Source organism: Pleurodeles waltl, chromosome 3_1 (genome assembly GCF_031143425.1).
Source record: "Pleurodeles waltl isolate 20211129_DDA chromosome 3_1, aPleWal1.hap1.20221129, whole genome shotgun sequence".
Lineage (NCBI taxonomy): Eukaryota > Metazoa > Chordata > Amphibia > Caudata > Salamandridae > Pleurodeles > Pleurodeles waltl.
Window position 1 is genome coordinate 1373080097 of NC_090440.1, and position 22341 is coordinate 1373102437.

The window sequence follows — 22341 nt, forward strand, 5'->3', positions numbered from 1 at the left end:
TGTGATCCAATAAAACAAGCCCTAAATCTACCCTACTAACGTGTTTAAGTCATGGATACCATGAGCATATTGAAGACACTCCAACCGAAACTCAGCTTTCGCCCTAACTTCATCCACAGTCATGCAATAAAGCATTCACACTTTGTAGTTTTATAAACCATTGCATTGAGTTTTATACACCAGTCCAAAAAAGGACATGCTGTGTAATGTGTGAGCAGGTGGTTACTTTAGGTGTTGTAATAGCTGTCGAAGAGGAAGACGATTACCGACTGGAGCTGACAATCCATGTCTGTGGTCGAGTGATTAGCTTTCGAGTTTGTAGCTATGAAGACAGTAAGAGATGGAGTACAGTCAGGAGAAAGCCAGTGGCCGTGACCTTTAGCTGTAGAGACCACTCTTGTTAAAGTCCACCACAAAAGTACTTTCAGCCACTGACTCAACCAATCTGTTTTAATCGGTTCTGGTATCTCAAAAGATCATATGGGTGTGTTTATCTTTTTCAAGACTAGGGGCCAGATGTATCAAGAATCTATTTTGCGATTCTCAAATAGCGATTTTTAAGAAATCGCTATTTCAGAGTCGCAAAACGGTATGTATTGTATTTGTGATTCTGTAATAGCGATTTCTTTAAAATCACAAATGATATTACCGAATCACAAATAACAATTCTGACCCCATTCGTACCTATGGGCCTGTAGGCCCATATTTGCGAACTTTTTGCATTTCCCAAATTGCAAATTCCTACCTGGAATTCGCAATTTTGGAAATGCAAACCCCAGGGTGCTGGGGGCCTAAGGCCCCCTCTGCTTCATCCCCAAAAATTATTTTAGGAAATGTAAGGCGCAGACATGCCAAAGGGGCATGTGTGCGTTACATGTCAATTTTAAAAACGCTTTTTTAATGCATTTTTAAAATTTGCACATGGTTTCCACCAAATTGTATCTGGTGGTAATTGCAATTCCTTAATCCCCAATTCACATTAAGGAAAAGCTTGATACATGTGCTTTCGAAATCGCAAATAAGGATTCCTTATTTGCTATTTCCTAATTAGAGAATCACAATTTGCGATTCTCTAGACGGGGTCGCAATTTTAAGGAATCGCTAAATTAGCGATTCCTTAAAATTTCATAGCGAACTCCTTTCATACATACTGAAAGGCATTTTTGCTTTCGACGGCCGTTCGCACCGTTTGTGAATGCAAAAAGCTTTGATACATCTGGCCCCTACTTACTACAAAGATACTCCAGTATATCTCTGTTGGAAAATGGCCATCTCTGAAAGGTCGCCCCCCAACTTTTTGCCTTTCTCCTCTTCTTTTTCTGACCTCATTTTTTGCCGGCTATAGAACTCTGGACACTTTACCACTGCTAACCAGTGCAAAAGTGCATGTGCTAACTCCCTAAAACATGGTAACATTGGCTCATACCCAATTGGCATTTTTTATTTACTTGTAAGTTCCTAGTAAACTGCACCATGGCCTGTAAAATAAAATGCTAGTAGTGGGCCTGAAGCACTGATTGTGCCACCCACATAAGTTGCCCCTTAACCATGTTTCAGGCCTGTTATTGCAAGGCCTGTGTGTGCAGTTTCACTGCCACTTCGACTTGGCATTTAAAACTGCTTGTCAAGTCTTAACCTCCCCCTTTTCTACATTTAAGTCACCCCTAGGATAGGCCCTAGGTAACCCATAGGGCAGGGTGCTATGTAAGTAAAAGGAAGGACATGTAGCTATGTGTTTTATATGTCCTGGGAATGAAAAACTCACAAATTTGCTTTCCATTACTGTGAGGTCTGCTCCTGTCATAGACTAGCATTATAACTGCCCTTGTATAATTTTTAAGTGGTAGATTCTGATCTGAAAGGAGTAGCCCTATCGTGTTTATATGGCTGAATGGTAATGGAAAGTCCTGCTTACCGGTGAAGTTGGATTTAATATTACTATTTTAGAAATGCCACTTTTAGAAAGTGGGCATTTCTCTGCACTTATTGCCATTTGCGCCTTACAGCCTGCCTACAATCCACGTCTAGTCTGTGCTGATTGACAGCTCCCCTTGTGCCTTCCACCCAGACAACCATAAACACAGGATACTCAGTCACTTCTGCATTCATCTGTATACTGAATGTGTCTCCCAAGACAGGAAGGGTGGAGGGGCCCACTCTTACACTTCAAAGGCCAGTGGCTTGCACTCACATAAAGAACTGATAACCTCCACAGGGATCCTGGCAGACAGGACTGGACTGAAGGGGAACTTGTGCACTTCAAAATCACTCTTTGACGTTTCCCCCAGCGTTAAAGGCATTTTTGGGTATATATACTTGTCTCTGACCCCACCAACTTAGATACTTTTGGACCTACACCTGGACTCAGTCAGAGAGACTGCCTGGCTGCACAAAGGACTCATCTGGACTGCTTTGCTGAAGCACTGCTTTCCTGCATGTTGACCTGCTGCCTGGTGCTCCTGACTCTGCTGGATGGACTCTGCCTTCCTCCTAACGTGATCTCCAAAATTGAGATCTCTCGATTGAGCTTGCCTCCTGTTTCTGAAGTCTCAGGGCCAACAAAGACTTCACTCCTTCAGAAAATCCTCATGCATTGGAAAACCGACACAACACCTGCAGAAATTGATGCAGCACCTGCATTGCTGCTGGGAAATCGCTGCACCACTGACCGAAACAACACAGTGCTGGACTCACATCTGGAAATCTGACGCAGAGCCTGCCTCGTGGCTGAAAAAGCACTGCAGCGCCTAACAGCTTGACGCAGCACCTGCTCCTTCCTACCAGCGCATCCAGGTTTTTAAATGCATCATCCCTGGGCATCAAGATATCCCTGCGTCATAGTGAAGACCCAGGGCTGCACTCCTGGAAATCAATGCATCACCTTGCAGCATGAAAAGAAACAATGCATCGTCTGTGCCTTGCCTGAAAATCCAACACAGCACCTTTTTTTTCAATGCATCTCTGCAGCCCCTGTACATCATTATTTTTTATGCATCCCAGGTACTGTGTGTTACAAAGAAACAACCACTGATTCTTAAGAATTGAGACTCTTTTAAACCTTTAAAACGTGATGTGTCAACTTGTGCATATTGGATTTTTGTCATTTTCATCTTATTTTTTTCAGATAAATATGATCTATTTTTCTAAAATTTCCTGCTTAAGTCATGTTATTTGAGACCCAATGTTGATCTTTCCATTGACAGACGGATGAATAGATAGATAGACAGATAGATAGATAGATAGATAGATAGATAGATAGATAGATAGATAGATAGATAGATAGATAGATAGATAGATAGATACCCCTCCCCATCAAAGCACCTAACTTTACTGCAGAAAGGACCTTGTGTCTGTGAGCATTGCTTGCTGATAGAGTTCAGTCTGTGTTGTTTGTGGCCAACGATGCTAGAAGCCTCAGTTGGAATGGGGCCAACCATTGTCCAGGGCCCTTATTGGTTTGCCATCTAATTGCACCCCTTAGTTAAGGAACACATAGGCATGGAGAATAGAAAACGCAGTATGTGAGCCATTTAGTGGTGTTGCAATAACTGCCTCTCGAGGTCAGCAGATCAGACGTGTTTTGCTACTATGCAGGAATGTTGAAACAGGAATGCGGGGACCACAAAAAGTATGGAGCCTTGGAGCGAAGAGTCCGACTACCCTTCCAGTGTGACGGCCCTACATTATCACTTTTACAATATATTTAACAATTTACCATTAACACTGTTTGCATTAGTGTGAGGTGAGTTGCTGTTCCTTGTGACTCTAGAAATGGGGGTGCCAGTCGAGGTTGGAAGCCCCTTTTCAGTGGAAGTGGTCATATGAGTAGTAGGCAGGGTGAAGATGTGGTCGTAGAGAAAGTGTCTTCATCCCTCCAGGACAAGGGTGTTTGATATTTCTTAGTACCTATACGATGTTAGTTACTCAGGCCTGGGACATGGCAAAATATTTTATTTTGAAAAGGTGAATTGCAGTTCTGCTTACAATCTCCACAAATATACATATCTATTCGACTGTGAAATGGATGAATTTCTTGCAAGCTTTGCAGATTGAAACGTTTTTCAAGCACTTACTTTTATTAGTAAACAAAAACCTTTGTAGCGAAAATTATTGAGTTGTCAAAAATCTATTTCATTGAGGTAGTTTTCTAGAATTATCACTTCGTCAAAAATCACAGTATTCTCCATTTCTAAATTAGCCATTTCTGTTGGAAGCACTTCTTGGGACACAGAAGCTGCATATGCCCCTGGCTGTTGCCTACTAATCTGTCTTGACTCACCAGATGCCCAGGTACCCCATGCTCCTCTTTTGGTGCCTGGCAGAAGCCGGGTAATAACAGCATCTTCCTGTGTACTCGGGGCAGCTGGACAGCTTTTGTGTTCCAGACAGGCAAAGGTTGGGTAAACAGCGTTACTGGAGCGCCTGTGAAGATGTTCTGCAACAGCTGCTCACAGCTGAGTCTGCACAGACTTGGCTTTATTAGATTCCTCCATGGGTAATGAATTAACAGCTGATGTGCAATAAAAGACAGCAGTGCGAGGAGGCCCCAGAGACACCGGTATGAAGACTAGTGACTGCGCATGTGCAGGAAGAAAGATGTCAGGAACAACTTGGGTGGTGCGGTCTTTAGGCTAGCCAGCTCCCCGTGATCCCCGTGACACATAATGGAGCACCCCTCTGGCCCTCAGAAACAGCATTTAATTGCTTCCCACACAGGCCACACTAAAAACCTTCAACAACGCACAGCTAATGGGTAGCATTGTCCACAACAATCCAGGATAGTGCTTTGCGGCCATGACCGAAATATAAAACGCTACTCAAATACTATAGTACTATATAATACGTGGAGCTCGTAATCTCCTTACAATGTATTGTACAGGAGCGTTCTGACGCTAGAACAAGCGGCTAACTATATGAAAATGAGACCCAGCCCCTGTAGATAAGCTAATACAGTAGATGACCTTCACTCAGCTGGGAGTAGATGCGCGCGAGCCCAAGCATGGTGCGAAGCAGTTTTCAAAGCCTCGGTGCTTGGGGGCCACGTCCAACTTCACTTAATGTCTCTGGGGAGGAATGAAGGCTGTTAATACAGCCTCCAGGAATGCGCGGAGCTGGTAAATCTAAGAAACGAAAATCATTTCATTCTTGGGCGAATGCTAAAGCAATTTGTTTATTTGCTCTTCCTTTTCTCGCCCACCTAGAAAGTTCAGTGCTAAGGCGGATAGGCGTGTCTCTGCTTTCATTTCATTTTTTAATTTACTTTTACTAAAAAAAAAAAATCGCAGAATTGCCAATGCCAGACCGATTGGCTATGCTAATGCGTGTTTTAAATAGCTCCAAATGTCCTCCCATTATGAAAGCCTGGTATAAAAATATAGAATGTCGTGGTGCCTCACGTGGAAAGCGTTCTTGCTCATATCTGATTTGTTTCTCTTTCTCCATAGCTGCAATTTTGGACGACCCAATGGAGTGCAGCAGAGGCGAGCGCCTTTCTATAACGCTTGGGAAGGATCGGATAAACCGGACTCCTGAGCGACAAGGCAAAGCTAAACTGGAAGTGGACATCTTTGAACTTCTGAGAGACAGTGAATATGAGACAGCTGAGACCAGTACGTAAAGTCCTTCACTGTCGCACTACTGTTGTATGAACCCTCTAGGTGTCAGTAGGTGGAAGCCACACGTTTGGAAAGTAGTATGAAGGGCCGGCTTTAGGGCGGGGCGAGCAGTGCAGGCGCACCTGGTGCTAACTTGAGGCGCTGTGTTTAAAAAATAACTTATGGGTTCAAAAGCACCATGAACTTCCGTTTTCAGGCAGCAATGAAACTGTCAAGATAACTATGCTGGTTAATGTTACTGTTGGGGAGAGATCAGAATTTTGTCTACTGGCAGTTTTCACTTATCAGATAGCACAGAGGGATAACGTGCCTGCTGCAAAGAATATGTACCATGCAGATCACAAAACTGTGTGAGTCAACTATGTGTAGCACTTTAAAAAAAATGGAATGTATGTCACGGGGGCCTATGGAGAGGTGAGGGGCATTGTTGGGGAGTGGTAATGAGGGAATTCATGGTGAAGGAAGTCCTGTGGTGCTCACAAAAGGTCTGTTGCACGAAGCACCACCAGAGCTAAAGCCGACTCTGGCAATATGAGGAGGTATTTGTGAATGAATAGGGACTGGCAGGTGTGAAGTGCTGATCTGTATTAATATAAGCATGTCGGAAATCAGTAAGCTCACGATATACTGACATTTATTATACTGAGATTCGTTGTTTAGATTCATGATAATTCACTGAGGTTTGTTAGCATTAAGAAAATAGAGTAATTCTTGTGTCACACTAGGTTTAAGCATACTACCTGTTAACTCTTAAAACAACGTTTGTTAAATTGTATATTTTTAATCCTTCCAACTGCAGAAAGTCCTGAAATGCATTGATTCTAGTAGTTTTTTGTCTTATTGAGGATCCTTTGATCCTAACATCTACTTTATGGTAACCTTATGTAAATTAAATTAATATTTTGAAGGCACACTAACAGCAATGATTTTATATCTATTATTTTCAAGCTTTGAAGAAGTTCCAAACACCATAAATTTAGATCTCAAATGACATCATTGATGACATCAGCGGTAACATTATTCAGTCATTGTGATAGCATCCTATATGGTTTGTGGACTTGAAGTAATTCAACACGGTACTCCTGTGTCTAATTTTCTATCACCAGTAGAGTCATAATAGATATAACATTTGGCTACATGATGGACACATAGGGGGTGATTCCAAGCTTGGCGGGCGGCGGGAGCCGCCCGCCAAGCGGGAACCGCCAGAAGACCGTACCGCGGTCAAAAGACCGCAGCGGTCATTCTGGGTTTCCCACTGGGCTGGCGGGCGACCGCCAAAAGGCCGCCCGCCAGCCCAGCGGGAAACACCCTTATACGAGGAAGCCGGCTCCGAATGGAGCCGGCGGAGTGGAAGGGGTGCGACGGGTGCAGTAGCACCTGTCGCGAATTTCAGTGTCTGCTAAGCAGACACTGAAATTCTAAGTGGGGCCCTCTTACGGGGGCCCCTGCAGTGCCCATGCCATTGGCATGGGCACTGCAGGGGCCCCCAGGGGCCCCACGACACCCCATACCGCCATCCTGTTCCTGGCGGCCGAAACCGCCAGGAACAGGATGGCGGTATGGGGGTCGGAATCCCCATGGCGGCGCAGCAAGCTGCGCCGCCATGGTGGATTCCCCTGGGCAGCGGAAAGCCGGCGGTACACCGCCGACTTTCCGTTTCTGGCCGCGGCTGTACCGCCGCGGTCAGAATGCCCAAAGGAGCACCGCCAGCCTGTTGGCGGTGCTCCCGCGGACCACGACCCTGGCGGTTTTTACCGCCAGGGTCGTAATCAGGCCCATAGTATATCTGTCAAGTCACCCATATTTGGTGTATGGTATCCTCTTTTTACGAATGTACACCGACCTAACAAACAGAATGACTCAATAGACTTTAATGCTGTCACACCTTCACCCCCTTCTGTACTGTGAACACCCTCCAAATAAGAGTTCCTACTCAATTCACCTTAACAGGAACACTGTATTATAGATTTCACATAACCCTCCATTTTAAGTCAAGAGGTGGCAGTGTTGCTGCTCTAATTAAGAAATTAGGAGGGTGATTTAGACTATGTGTGTCTCTCACAGACTTAGGTGGTCATTCTGACCCTGGCGGTCTTTGACCGCCAGGGCGGAGGACCGCGGGAGCACCGCCGACAGGCCGGCGGTGCTCCAATGGGGATTCCGACCGCGGCGGTAAAGCCGCGGTCGGACCGGCACCACTGGCGGGGTCCCGCCAGTGTACCGCCGCCCCATTGAATCCTCCGCGGCGGCGCAGCTTGCTGCACCGCCGCGGGGATTCCGACCCCCCCTACCGCCATCCGGATCCCGGCGGTCTGACCGCCGGGATCCGGATGGCGGTAGGGGGGGTCACGGGGCCCCTGGGGGCCCCTGCAGTGCCCATGCCACTGGCATGGGCATTGCAGGGGCCCCCGTAAGAGGGCCCCTACATGTATTTCACTGTCTGCTGTGCAGACAGTGAAATACGCGACGGGTGCAACTGCACCCGTCGCACAGCTTCCACTCCGCCGGCTCGATTCCGAGCCGGCTTCATCGTGGAAGCCTCTTTCCCGCTGGGCTGGCGGGCGGTCTGAAGGCGACCGCCCGCCAGCCCAGCGGGAAAGTCAGAATTACCGCCGCGGTCTTTCGACCGCGGAACGGTAATCTGACGGCGGGACTTTGGCGGGCGGCCTCCGCCGCCCGCCAAGGTCAGAATGAGGGCCTTAGTCCAGGGCTATAAATAAAGCGAGCATTTGACAAAATTCTAAAGTTATGAATCTCACAGGTTTATTGAAATATAGTATATTTACGGAAAGGAAGCAGTAGTTATTTAATTAATCTAAATAATTAGCACAAGTATCTAAATAGATCTGCCGATAGACTGACATAGAGTATGTCTCTAAAGAAAGCTCAAAAGAGCAATGACTCTTCTCCAACATCATGTATTTTATAGTGTTTTATGAACAGAAGGCACACACATTTCATAGCATGATATTGAGAACAAGAGTTGATTAAAAATGTTTCATTCATGGCAAGCAACCAATCTATTAGTTGGAAGAACACCCCTAGTAATGTCTGCTTCCTGAAGCACATTATTGGTTAAAGCAGTGCATATTTAATTAAGGAGGTGGAATCATACATTATTATGAAATACATGAATACAATAGCTTGTTCAACTCCAGCAGAACGTCAGCTAACCAACTGAAATTTGTAACAGAAAGAACGTCTTTCCCTCTGGAGAGAACAGAACATTATTATAAATTGTATTAGGACAGACCATTGCCGAAGCTGTATTTTCATTGGCTTTCTGAAATAGGGAAGACACATGCATATGGCACACTAAAATACCTAAAATAAACATGCACTGTTCTGAAGCATTTCATAAATGATTGTCAACGTCTACTAGTGCTAACTGAAGCACACCTAAATTAATTATTACTTCATAGCAAATTAGAACTCATCCACCTGAGGTATGCATTCAACACTGATAACATACCTTTGGCAAAGCCCAAAAGACAGCCCTCTATAGTTTGTTTTAAAGCCAAAGCATATTGAAAAAAATCAGTGAGAAAGACCAAAGCTTCTATTGACAATAGATTATCTTACAGGTGTTGTCTCGGCACACACCCGTGTTATATAGTTGCAGTACAGTGCTATGTACAAAATCTATGTAAGCAAGACAATTATAAGGTATAGATGTTAATTTCCTTAACTCCGATGAAGATCTTGAGGCATTGCAGATTGCTAAGAAAGTACAATATATAGATCAGAAGCTTACAGATGATTTAGCTCACTCTGAGGTTGTAAAGTTGGCTCTGAGATTTTATGCAATTGTGCTCATCTCAGGAATGTGTGCTGTATATTGTAGCAAATTACTGTAGGTTGTCCTTAAGGCCAAGCAGAAGCTTCAAATCAGTTGTAAATGCATACCTGTCAACCCTTTAAACTAAAATTGTGGGTTGTGTGAAGTTTTAAGAGAGTGATCATGTTAAGGTGAATAGTGTACAGACTATTTTTTAAGGGTGTTCACGTTTTAAAAAGAGGTGACCACATTAAACTCTATGAAGGGATTTTGTTTGGTAAATACCAGTAAAAAGTGGGTTACAGCCACCAAATGTGGGTGATGTGACGTATATCTATGCGTCCATCATGTGGTCAAACATTATGTCCATTACCATGTGATTAGTGATGGAAAATTGCCCACAGGTAAAGCGTGTTGAATTACTTCAAGTCAACAAACCATATAGGATGCTACCCCAATGACTGGATAATGTCATCAGTGATGTCAATCTACATGTCATGGGTGATGTAATATGTGATATGCAATATGAGAGGTCATTAGCACTGCATGGCGGAGGTGCAAGTTATAGTTAGTTGAGGAAACCATAACTTGTACATTTCAGTGTTTATTTTGTTTTTAAGCATTCATTTTGTCTCATTTAAACACCTAATTAAAACATCACCTAGGATCTTATTTCTATAACTAACTATAACATCACTTCAAGCTTTGGTTTGGTCAATGAATTCCCACTCCTTTGATCATATTTAAACATGAGCATATATACAGCCCTCTAGGGCAAACTACAGCGTTTGGCCATGCGCAGGTCCTGTGCCCAACCCACTGTGGATGGCCTTTAACTGTGAGCAGTAGAGTTTGACCTCAAGGCCCTATCTCTATGAGCAGCCTAGCCCTGCTGTACACGTCCTTCAACTATTAGCAACAAAACCTCATTCTCTGCTTCTTTTTTTTAATAATCTTTTTGGGGTACCCCAAAACTCCTGCAGGAGCAGCAGTTCATGTTTCACCCCTGTGGTTTAGTGGTGCCATGTAAGCTATGCTTGAATGGTACACTGGCACAATAGGGGTGAAGCTTAAACAATGGCTCCCACAGGAGTACTGTAAGCCCTCACAGGAGTACTGCACTGAGTCCCATAGGAGTACCACAGAACCCCCGGCCCGGAAAAAATCATAGTTGGGTCCCTCAGGGTCGCCTCACAAATGCCTTGGGCATCAGGATGTCCTTACACTGCCCCTTTAAGCCCTTTCTCAGAAACTATTACAGGACATGGGTATCCAGTCCCTAAGTCATGTAAAAGCAGCCTCAACATTTTGTTCAGAGTTGCGGCAAGGCAATCAAATCACACGGTACCACAGTACAGGCACAAGAAGGCCCTATTTTAATTTTTTTCAATACCGCAGGGTTCTATGGGACCGACAGTCAAAATATACCTACCTTATTCTTAGTGCTTCCCCCTTCATACACAACCTAAACCCCTATGTATGTTAATTTCTTGAAAAAAGCTGAATGGATGAATACTCAATCATGAAAAACATGCTATGCTTTCTACTTAAAATTCAAATTTTTACTAGGTTTGGTGGAATTCTGTTCAGCCATTTTTCCTGCATTGAAGAGCACTGTTTCCTATGGAAATTAGCATGGAAAACCAACATTTTGGGACCCCTCACATTTTCTTTATTTTTGGCCTCTGGTTTATGGATCAGTGCATAATATTCATGAAGAACCTGAGGTGTGTTAATGTTTTTTTTAAGGTTTTTGAAATGATGCCAGATTTGTCAAACTGCGCCAAAGCTATTAGCAACATAAAAAAAAATCTCCCTACGTAAGCTATGACCTAACCATAACTATTCGGTGATGTCTGCAGATAGATAGATAGATAAACAGAAAGACAGATAGGTAATGAAAGCTTACCTATGGCACATATGTATTTATATTAAAAACACTTCCGCAATGACAGTCCTGCTGTCAAAGCATTCATCAGCACATCTGACAAGCTCCCCCTTTCATGCCCATCTTTGATGCAAGTATTTACCAATGAATCCACCCCAGTGTGTGAAAATAAATATTGTAAAAACAGAACTCTGACAAAAAAAAGTTACACTGTTCACATTGCATTTTATTTTCTTTCTTTATGTGTTGTTAAACCTAAGCTGTATTGTCAATGTACTGCAAAGAAATGCACATTTTAGAATTCGTTTTTATTTGCCGTACCTTGCAGCTTTGCATTTATAATGTGCCTTATAATAGTACAAATTGTTGCATAAAAACACATTATAAATATTAGCCCAATATCCATAACAAAACACACGTTTCTCAAAACATTGACAAACTTAGCAGCAGATTTAGGCAAACATTGAACACTAAGAGGAAGAGGTCCTAATACCGAAAATATTTCTAATGAGTAGTAAAATCAATTAATAAATTATGTTATATAACAAATACATAACATATACATTCGTAATGTGAGCTTATATTGCCATCTCGGGGTTCCGGTGACATTTAATACCAACTCGGTTTTCAGCCTCATAGTCTATGACGTCACTAAAACCCCTAAAATTGGCAAACTTGGAACATATTAATTGGTTAGCCTTTTCTTAACAACTATATATAGAATTTTTATTGGCCTTTAGCTTGTGTAGCATCCACAAATTGATCATGAAATCTGTGTGGACATCTTCACTTGAAGTGCCATAATCAGACACAATAGACATGGCTCAATAACAGAATGGTTCTATTTGTTTATCTGGAGTATTAATCACTGGAGATTAACTTTGAAATGATTAGCCTCAGGTTTCCAATTTTAAGATTACCTTTGCTTGTATGATGCTTTTTTGGGGGGAATTCTGAGGTACATCTTTGAATTCGTGTTTTGAATTTAGGGAGGAACTCCACTGTATCAACCCACCTTTCCCTATTCTTAACTTTTAATTTCTCTTTCCTTTACTTGATCACTATCTTTAATAGCTACCTCCATGCTTCTGTTTATGGGGGATCACCCTTACCCATACCCTTTACTAGTTACCTACTTTATTGAGTTTGAGAGAGAAGATTTTCGTCATTTAGCCTTAATTATGGAGAAGATCTTTGCTTCTGTATCGTTTGGAGTTATTGATTGAAAGTATTTTCAAGAATTTTGAGTACCCTAGGCTCAGTTTCGAATGGCTCTGAACAATAAAACGAGCATTCATGGTTCAAGAAAATTGCTCAGGCACTGAATGTGCCTTATTTTAAATGCCTTTCACTATGTAACTTACGAATAATTGATTAATTAAAACAGCTCTGCAAAGAGGAGATTTCAACACGAGCTTTTTCATTGTAGGTTGCAATATATGATATCTATTTGAGGCGTGCAAACAATGAAATAGCAATGTTGCTAGGATCAGGAACAGTGACTTTAGGAGAATACTACGGCTATAGAACGGTGATTCGTGTACCTAAGCCAGGCAGAACACACCACTCTAGTCAGGGCAAGGTTACATGCTAAAGATAACCTGTGCTCACCCTCTGGTAACTTGGCGCAGAGCAGGCAGGCTTACCCTTTGAGTCAACGTGTAAAGTATTTGTGCACTACACTTGTAGCAACAAGGTGACACACCACAAAAAGACTCCACACAAGATTATGAAGATAAGGGACTCTGTATATAGAAAACATAAGATGCAAAAATGATAAGAATCCAGTAAGCATTGTGTACGATATAACGTGTGCCAACTGTCATAAGAAAGAGGGGGAAATGTAATGCGGGCCTATTACTCGCCTTACGGTAAAAGAATGCTCTTTGAAATGTTACTCCGTAGGAGCTGTGTCTCAGTTGGTGTGTTATCTATAATGTCACTGGATTGGCTTCTCAGCAGTAGGGTGAACACTTTCAGTGGTGTAGAGCACCGTGCAAGCCAGAAGGGTCTGCTCGAGCCAATGATCAGGTAACTCTGCGCTGCCCCAGGGCTGGATCCGCAGTCCGGGCAGAAAAGGTAAAGGCACTCGCCGCCACAGACAGGACCCAAAACGCTGCAGGCAGTCCGGGCACAGCATCTTGCATGCTGTCGGCAGGGCAGCCCAGGGCAGAACACACTAAGCACCCACTGCGCTGTCTGCGGGCTGGGAGTCACGCACTTGGATAATTCGATCAGGTAAGCCAGGAGCCACTCACTCTGGCAGTTCTGTTAGGCGGTCTCTCCCCATATGTAGTCCTTGCAGCAGCACAGCACTTGCATTGAGGTACAATGTATTTGATGCAGCGATCTGACACATGCTGACACTTTTGCTGGTTAAAGTGCTTCTCAGAAGGGTGCACTGACGGATACACAGGGTGCCAGAACCAGCTAGTCCCTGCGATTTTCAAGGTCTTCTGTGCCCCAGAGACCTCAGAGGAAAAACAGGGGTAGGCCAGCAAGCCTGTGGAGTCCCTCTGGAGATGTTTTACAATTTCGTCTTGGTGGGGCAAAGGTCAGCAGGCAGCAGGGAAGCTTACCAAGGCAGGCAGCAGTCCCTGGGGGGAGTCAGATGCAGCAAAGTGGCAATCCTTCCGGCACAGCTACCTTTACTCCAGCAGAGTTTCTTTTTGGTCCAATTGTGTACTACTCTGGTGGGTCAAGAGACCCAGTACTTATACAAAAAAGTGTCTTTGATGCTGAGGGATAACTGCAAAAGAATTCTTGTGAAATGAACAGGTCCCCCTTTCAGGTCACTCTCATCTCCAGACAGCAAGTGGGAGGGAATCAGCCCCTTTGTGTGAACTCTTGTCCCTTCCCGTTTGAGTTGTAAGTGTGAGAAATTTCCAACCTCCTCCCCAGGAAGACCCATCAGTATGCAGCTGAATGCAGATGTGGCTGAGTATCCTGTGTTGTGGGTGCCCGAAGGGAATGCACAAGCGTAGCTGTCACCTAGCCAAAGCCAGACGTGTATTGGATATAGGCTGTAGGCACACAGGGCAGAGTGCAGGGAAATGTCCACCTTCTAAGAGTGCCATTTCTAAAATAGTAATAATAAATTCAACTTTACCATGAAAGAGGATTTATTATTACTATTCCAAAAGTACTAAACATGATCAGCTGCTCCCTTCAGATCGGGAATTACAGCTTAAAGATTTTATAAGGAATTTCCAATGCTGGCCTATGAGAGGGGCAGGCCTCACAGTAATGAAAAATGAGTTTAGGAGTTTTTAATTACTAGGACATTGTAAACTTAAACATGTCCTATCTTTTGCTCACATGGCACCTTGCTCTATGGGCTACCTAGAGCCTACTTTCGGGGGGACTTATATGTAACAAAAGGGGAGTTCTGGGCCGAGCAAGAGGTTTTAGATGCCAAGTCGGGTGGCAGTGAGACCACACACACAGACTCTGCAGTGGCAGGCTTAAGACATGTTTACATGTTTACAGGTGGGTGGCGCAATCAGCATTGCAGGCCAACTAGTAGGATTTAATTTACAGGCCCTGTGTATGTGGTAAACCACTCTGCAAAGGACCTAAAGGTAAACTAAATATGCCAATTATGGCTACAACAATGTTAGCATGTTTAGGCGAGAGGCACAATCACTTTAGCACTGATCAGCAGTGATAAAGTGCTCAGAGTCCTAAGGCCAACAAAAGAATACAGCAACAAAACATGAGGTAAAGGCAAAATGTCTGGAGTAAGCCACCCTAAGGATGCTAGGTCCATCAGTGCTATTGGGAAATTCTTAGCCTATCACATGCTGGGCACAGCTTGAAACTGATGAGTACAATGAGATTTTTGCCATGGAAAATGGTAGCTATAGGTGAGCCTTATAGAAAGGAGAGTGGTGGAATTTAGTTTTTACGTTATGGGAATATTGGCTACTTTGGGAATATTATGATAGGGGAAGGTGAAACAATGATGTGTTTTGACTACATAATATGTAGATACAGTGAGATTATTATTTAAAATGATGCCCAATCCACACAATAACAATGACAATTTATCAGTTTTCTATGAACAAACTCAAATAATTTAAAGGATATCTAGTACACTGTGAGTCTGTTATGATATATAAACATCATCATACAATATCACTAGCTCTTAAATCAATGTGGCAAACCTTTGCTCATTAGTATTGCTCTCTTTATTGTACAGAAGGCCCAAAGGAAGTACGCTTATTAAAATGATAAAAGAAAATAGAAAAGCAATTCCTTTCAATCTTCTAAACTTAATTTTTTGCAGTGTGCCAAATTCTTCCAAAGGGGGTGGTAGCTGTTCTTGGCCCATCCTCGAGTCCTGCATCCAGCTCAATAATCAGCAACATCTGTGGAGAAAAGGAGGTAGGAAAGACAGTCACTGTTTCGGTTTCGCACCAAACTTATTTTTCTGTTTCTTTCCAATCCCCCATTTGTCATGAATTTATTTAAAAATGTGTGTTTTCAGCTTTGTCTTACATATTACGTAGGCCTCCCTCAGAGGATCTACAAACTAATTTAGTTGATCAACTTCTATCTTTAAAGTAACATGCAGAGTATGAACTCATAGAGAAGTGTATGACGATGTTCAGAACTCCTCAGAGAGAGTGAAATAAACCCTCACAAATGAGTCAAATTTATAGATTTGCAAATGTTGACGCATCCTCGTACATATGGTAATTTCCTGACTTGATATGTATTTTTAAAAACTTTATACCAAAGTCTACATGAAAATTATTTCATGATACATACTTAAAGTGAGTGTTCTTTATTTCAAACCATTTCGGAAATGTTTGCTGGCATTATTTATTCACTTATTTCATTTTGAATATGCAGTCACAAAATGAGAGAGACCCCTCTGAACTAAGGGGACAGAGACATGTAAAACAAACAACAAACATAAAGCTCCCCAGGGTTATACCCCCAAACTAACCACATCCATGTGTGGAGAATTTATATAAAATTGCTCAAAAGATGATGGTGTACTGTGCAAAAAGCAAACTAACTTGACTTACAAAGAATTCATGTATTACATGTGTAAAAACACTTAATCCATTAAAAATAATAATAGACAGATAAACACATTCGTTCACACATATAGTTCATTTTATCACAAATGAAATACAAAACTACTACTCATTCTAATCTATTTTCTTTGTAGCCCTTCCATCTATCTTATGATTATGCAGTAATATTTCTTAAATTGCTTGTATAATGTAAGAATGCTAAGGCATTTTAAACAATCATGAATGTGTTTCGGTGGCTTACATTGCTACAACTACCTTCTTCAGGCCAACGTTCGAATTCCTTACAAATGTCTTAATAGTGACTCCATATTTTCCACATTCCCTAGTCTATCTCACCATATTCCTAACTGCATCTAACCACACTACTCAGTAATTTGCACCACATATCCCAGTCCTTCCAATCTCATTCCTGAGTCTTAAACCTCACAGTCCTCATGACTTCAACTCACACATTATAATCCTTGCTGAGATGTCCATTAACACTTCCTGCCTGCCACCTTCCTTTGTCCTCATCACACACTATTGGTCATTCTCATAGAGATCTGAAATGCCTTGTTGCATTTTTAAAACTTCCTTCTCAAGTGTGACAGTCATATAGCACTGTTTGATAGTTTGGACATGAATGGAAGAGGGACTTCATTGTATAATTGAACCAATCAGACAAGTCTTCTAACCTTGGATAAAAAAAATGGGGTAGTGATCCCTGTCTACAGTGAATCCTATGCCACATCCAAGCATCATCTTTGTTGTTACTTTTATGCCACTCTACTGTATCACATATTACTGCCCATTTACTAGCACCCTATCATCGAACTATTAATCTCTTGTATTATCTCCTCACTTCAGCCCTCTCACACTCTTTCCTTACTGTTGTCCTCTCTTTCTCTTTATATTTTGGCTCTTCCACTCTGTCCTCTATTGCTGTTTATGCCATCCTGCTCTAAACTAGTCTTCAACGACCCTATCTGTCTGATGCCACACTCATACGCTTTGTCCTTCCCACAGCCCTTCCACCGTTTTCTCTGGCTGAGCTTTCAACCTATCCATCTACTACTCTTTCTCATATAGTTTTCTCAATTTAATTCTCCTAGTCTGCCCCTGCTGATCTCCCACCTCGTCATCCTACTGTATGCCCACCATGTTCTACTACTGGTCTCTTACCCGGATATTCTACTGATGTCCTCTCACCCAGTACTCCATCTACAGCCTTCCTATCCCATCATCCACACTTCCTGCTATGTCTCCCTGCTGCTCCTAGCCTTCCCATTTCTCTTCTGTTGCCTTCTATTTTGCCTTTCCCCACATTTTCACTAACCAATTCACATTCTGTTGTCCTAATTACCCACTTGTATCCTCTGCTGACTTTCTTCAATCACACCCCTGACCATAGCCACCACTCTCTGCTTCTGTTCTTCTCCTTTCCAGGTTCCTCATGTCAAAGTTGGTCCAGAAGAGTTCCTGAAGTTCCAGTTTCAGAGATTCACCACCCTCAACCTCCACCCCAGTAACACAGACGTCAGTGTTGCTGTCGCTTCTGTGCTCCACTTCTTCAACAGCACCACTGCCTGCCTAATTTGTGCCAAAGCAGAGTGTGAGTATTGTTGTCTATATTCCAGAGTCATAGGGCTTCATCCTGAGAGATGTATTCCATGGTCCATCCAAGGTCTGTTCTTTCACTTAAAAGGATGGCCGCCTGTTGGGTGATTAGATACCTACAAGAAAATCTTGTGGCACCAAGATTCATGATCTCAACATGGATGTCTCGACATGTACTCAAGTAATTCACCTTACCTCATTGTATCTAGAAATTTGAATCCCTATTGATCAAGCAAATATTTGTATATCAACTAACTTAAGGTACATCATTCTCTGTGACAAAAGAACGCCATTTCAGATGTGTTGAATGGATCCACCTTATTCTAGGCAGCTAAAACTGTAATTGCAGTTCAAAGTAATGATTTGAGGTCTGTACCTCATTCTGATGAAACCTCAAAACAAAGAATGAAGGTGTGGGTCAGTTTTCTAATTTGACCCCCTTCTGCTGAGGCCTTTATGAAGAAAAATACCATTCTTGGCAAAAAGGCCTATAAAATAATTTTAAAAGGTTATCAAGGTTCAAAAATAAATGGAACTAATATGAATAAAGGTTCATAAGTAGATTATGAGAAAAAGTTGTGACTGGACGTTTAACATTATCTGACCCAGTATCCAAAGCCGGATCTGGATAATGGGGAAAATATTAACTTGCTCTGACTTCTTAGAAGCCCCTAAAAGAAGGTTACTGGAAGTTTGCGAAAAAAATGTTTTGTTTAAAGATATCTATTGTAAAGAGAAAACTCGGTGACAAACATTTATTTGCACCACAACCGTAAACAAAGAAGAGATAGTGAGGGGGCAGAGAACCCAGAAAGCAGCGCTGGGGAAAACAGATGAGCATGAAATAATGGAATGTTTCCTACTGGAGTAGAGGACGCAGGAGAAAGATTTATTTATTTATTAGGCGTTTTAAGCACTATGGCTTAGATTTACAAAGCTGCTGTGTTGCGATTCTGTCACACAAGGCAAACCAAGGTCTTCAGTGAAATTTACTAAGACACGTAAAGTCACTTCATGTGGCGTAGTAAAACTGGAGTAACGCAAGACTGCCTTGTGTTACTCTGCATTAGGAAGGCGTTCCATGGGTGAAATGTGGGGGTTCCCATATACCCACTCATGGATTTTGGGGCATTCCCATATTTACTAAGACTATTGTACCTGGGAATGAGTGAAAATGCCAAGCCATCCCTGTGAGAAATATGTTTATTTCTCCTCATGTTTTCCTCTTTCTACATGTGCTACATTCTGCAGCAGACACAGAAAGCAGAAAAAGTAACTGAGGATTCTTTTTATGCATCAAGTTTTCCCTTTATTCTAAAAAACAATCATGTCTTTAGCTCCGTGATGCAAAGGGGTCTGCATTGTCGCTAGGCTGCACTCAGTGTGCCAATCCAGGGAGAGGGCAGGAATGCACCATATCTTAGTAGATATGGTGTATTTCCGTCCTGTCACGCAACACAGCAAAGCAAGTTGCATTGCTGTTTTTATTTTGTGACTTGTTTGTAAATTTACCCCTATATTTTACTGCTATCACTTTAGAAAGCTGGAAATGAAACACGGAAAAGCAAAACAACAAAGGTTAAAAAAATGAATCACTATGGTGCAGTACACAAGCAAAGGATAGACATAAACAGATAAAATGAATATGAGATATATTTTGATTAGATAAAAAGAACTTGTGAAAAAAAAATTGAAGATAAAATATATTTAACACATTGAAGTAGCCAACTTAGTGTACGACTCAGCTCGTGATAACCTGATTCTGTGATTTGCAGAGTTTGCAATGTTTCCCAAAAATATAAAAAAACATAAAAAAATGTTTGTGGAAATATCTGCAAATTGCTTTTTTGTGAAAACTTCATCTGAGTGCCATTTTTCTAACCTAATTTCCAGAAAAACAACACTGCATGTGAGCTAATTGGAAAAATTTGAAACTGTGCAGATGGTTGGCTACTTTCGGTGCATGCGGTGCTTCAGCAGAAGCACTTGCGGCACTGAATTTCTGTTAAATAACTCTTCCTTTCCAGCAGAATTAGGGTAGGACAAAGTGACTTCTATATATGTAAATTACCTCCCATTCCTGAAGTTGAGAAAAAAAAATCCAGATTTTGTGGATATTGCTAAGATTGTGTTTCTACAAAGTTCAATAAAAACCTTGTGAAAAAGATTTTGCCCCTGATTTAAGAGGGCCTAGCGCCATTTTAGCGCCACCTTAGCATCACTTTTTTATGCTAAGGCGAAGCTAAAGTGGCCTTTTCTCTGCGCCATATTTACAAAGTGGTGCAATGCATGCATTCTGCCACTTTGTAACCCTTAACGCTACATCATGCCTGCGCCAGGTATAATGAATGTAGAGGGGCCATTCCCCAATTAGGGGGGGCTGAAAAATTACACAAAGAAATCTAAGAGATTTCTTTGTGTCTTTTTTTTGGCCCTTTTAACACCTGCTTAGAATAAGCGTTAAAAGGGGGCACACCATTGTTTACAATGGGCCCCTATGTACTGTTCAGGGTTAGCACCAAAATGTTGGTGCTAACCCTGAACAGTACATCAATAGCATCAAGGATTTTGATGCTATTGCCCCTTACCATGAGCCATGGTGCACCGTGTCTTAAATACAGCGCACACATGTTGGTGTTAGGGGGCCACTAAGGGGTGCAAGGAAAGTGGCGCTGCACTGGGTACATCACCACATTCCTTTGTCTTTTTTAGCCACATACGTTTTACTAAGAGGATGTGAGGTTTTTATTTCACAAGGGAATGACAGTAAATCTAAAACAACATTCGCATAAAATCCCAAACTTTTCAAAAATTTTCAAAGGAGTGTTATCATTTTTAAAAAGGCCTGCTTTCGGTGTTGAACACCTAAAATAGTTAGAGTATAACACAGCATTTCCTCTTCTCAAACTTTGCTTTTACAGTATATCTGTTTATATAATTGCTATACAGTTTTTATTACTTCAAACTATTAGGTAAATGCTCTAGTTTGTTTCTTGTTTCGCCTCTCTCAGGCCTTTTAAACCTGGAGAAGTTGCTTCGCCAGTTTCTCATTTCAAAGGACTGTCTATCTGTGCGGATGCTGGATGACCGTCGTGACCCTACACCACTTCTGAAAGAAATCCGGGACGACAAAACATCCACCATCATCGTACATGCCAATGCTTCTATGTCCCATACCATCCTACAAAAGGTAAGATTTTTTCCCTTCTACGTACTACATAGTTGGTCAGCAGGCTGGTCTCACTACTCACATCCACCACCCTACAGCAGAAGGAATGCAATCTGCCAGGAGTAGCTGTACATTCTGCCAAATACTCTGGTAGAAGAATGTAGTTGCTACCCAAGACCCACGCACCCTAAAGAAGGTAACTATCCCTGCCCACTTCCAACACTGTCTGACTGAAAGTAACATCCACTGTCAATCTTCAACATCAAACTTGTAGAAGTAACAGTCGCCATTCACCACCCACATTTACTGGCAGAATTTAGGCCCGTATTTATACTCCGTTTGCGCCGAATGTGCGTCGTTTTTTTCGACGCAAATTCGGCGCAAAACTAACGCCATATTTATACTTTGGCGTTAGACGCGTCTAGCGCCAAAGTATGGGCAAATAGCGTCATTTTTTTGCGTGAACGCCTTCCTTGCGTTAATGAGATGCAAGGAAGGCGTTCCCGTCTAAAAAAATGACGGCGACGCAAATGCGTCGTATTTATACTCCCGGGCAAAAATCACGCCCGGGAGTGGTCGGGTCAAACAAACCCGCATTTGCGCCACTTTTTAACGCCTGGGTCAGGGTAGGCGTTAAGGGGCCTGTGGGCTCAAAATGAGCCCACAGGTGCCCTCCCATGCCCCCAGGGACCCCCCCTGCCACCCTTGCCCACCCCAGGAGGACACCCAAGGATGGAGGGACCCATCCCAGGGACATTCAGGTAAGTTCAGGTAAGTATAATTTTTTATTTTTTTTTATTTTTTTTGGTGGCATAGGGGGGCCTTATTTGTGCCCCCCTACATGCCACTATGCCCAATGACCATGCCCAGGGGACATAAGTCCCCTGGGCATGGCCATTGGGCAAGGGGGCATGACTCCTGTCTTTACTAAGACAGGAGTCATTTAAATGGCGTCTGGGCGTCGAAAAAAATGGCGCAAATCGGGTTGAGGCGATTTTTTTGCCTCAACCTGACTTGCCCCATTTTAAGACGCCCTAACGCCATTTTCCCCCTACGCCGGCGCTGCCTGGTCTACGTGGTTTTTTTCCACGCACACCAGGCAGCGCCGGTCTGCTAGCGCCGGCTAACGCCATTCCATAAATACGGCGCCCGCATGGCGCTTCAGAATGGCGTTAGACGGCGCTAAATTTTTTGACGCTAAACTGCGTTAGCGCAGTTTAGCGTCAAAAAGTATAAATATGGGC

General features: G+C 42.7%; 1 protein-coding gene across 1 annotated transcript in view; it reads left to right on the forward strand.

The window, feature by feature from the left end:
* GRIK4 (glutamate ionotropic receptor kainate type subunit 4) overlaps positions 1-22341 on the forward strand; it is a 1066812-nt gene that overhangs the window by 635596 nt on the left and 408875 nt on the right. Inside the window, exons 3-6 of the mRNA XM_069224875.1 lie at positions 5445-5609; positions 15573-15670; positions 17758-17923; positions 20940-21118. Of these exons, the coding sequence (XP_069080976.1) occupies positions 5445-5609; positions 15573-15670; positions 17758-17923; positions 20940-21118 (608 nt within the window). The remainder of the gene's footprint in view (positions 1-5444; positions 5610-15572; positions 15671-17757; positions 17924-20939; positions 21119-22341) is intronic.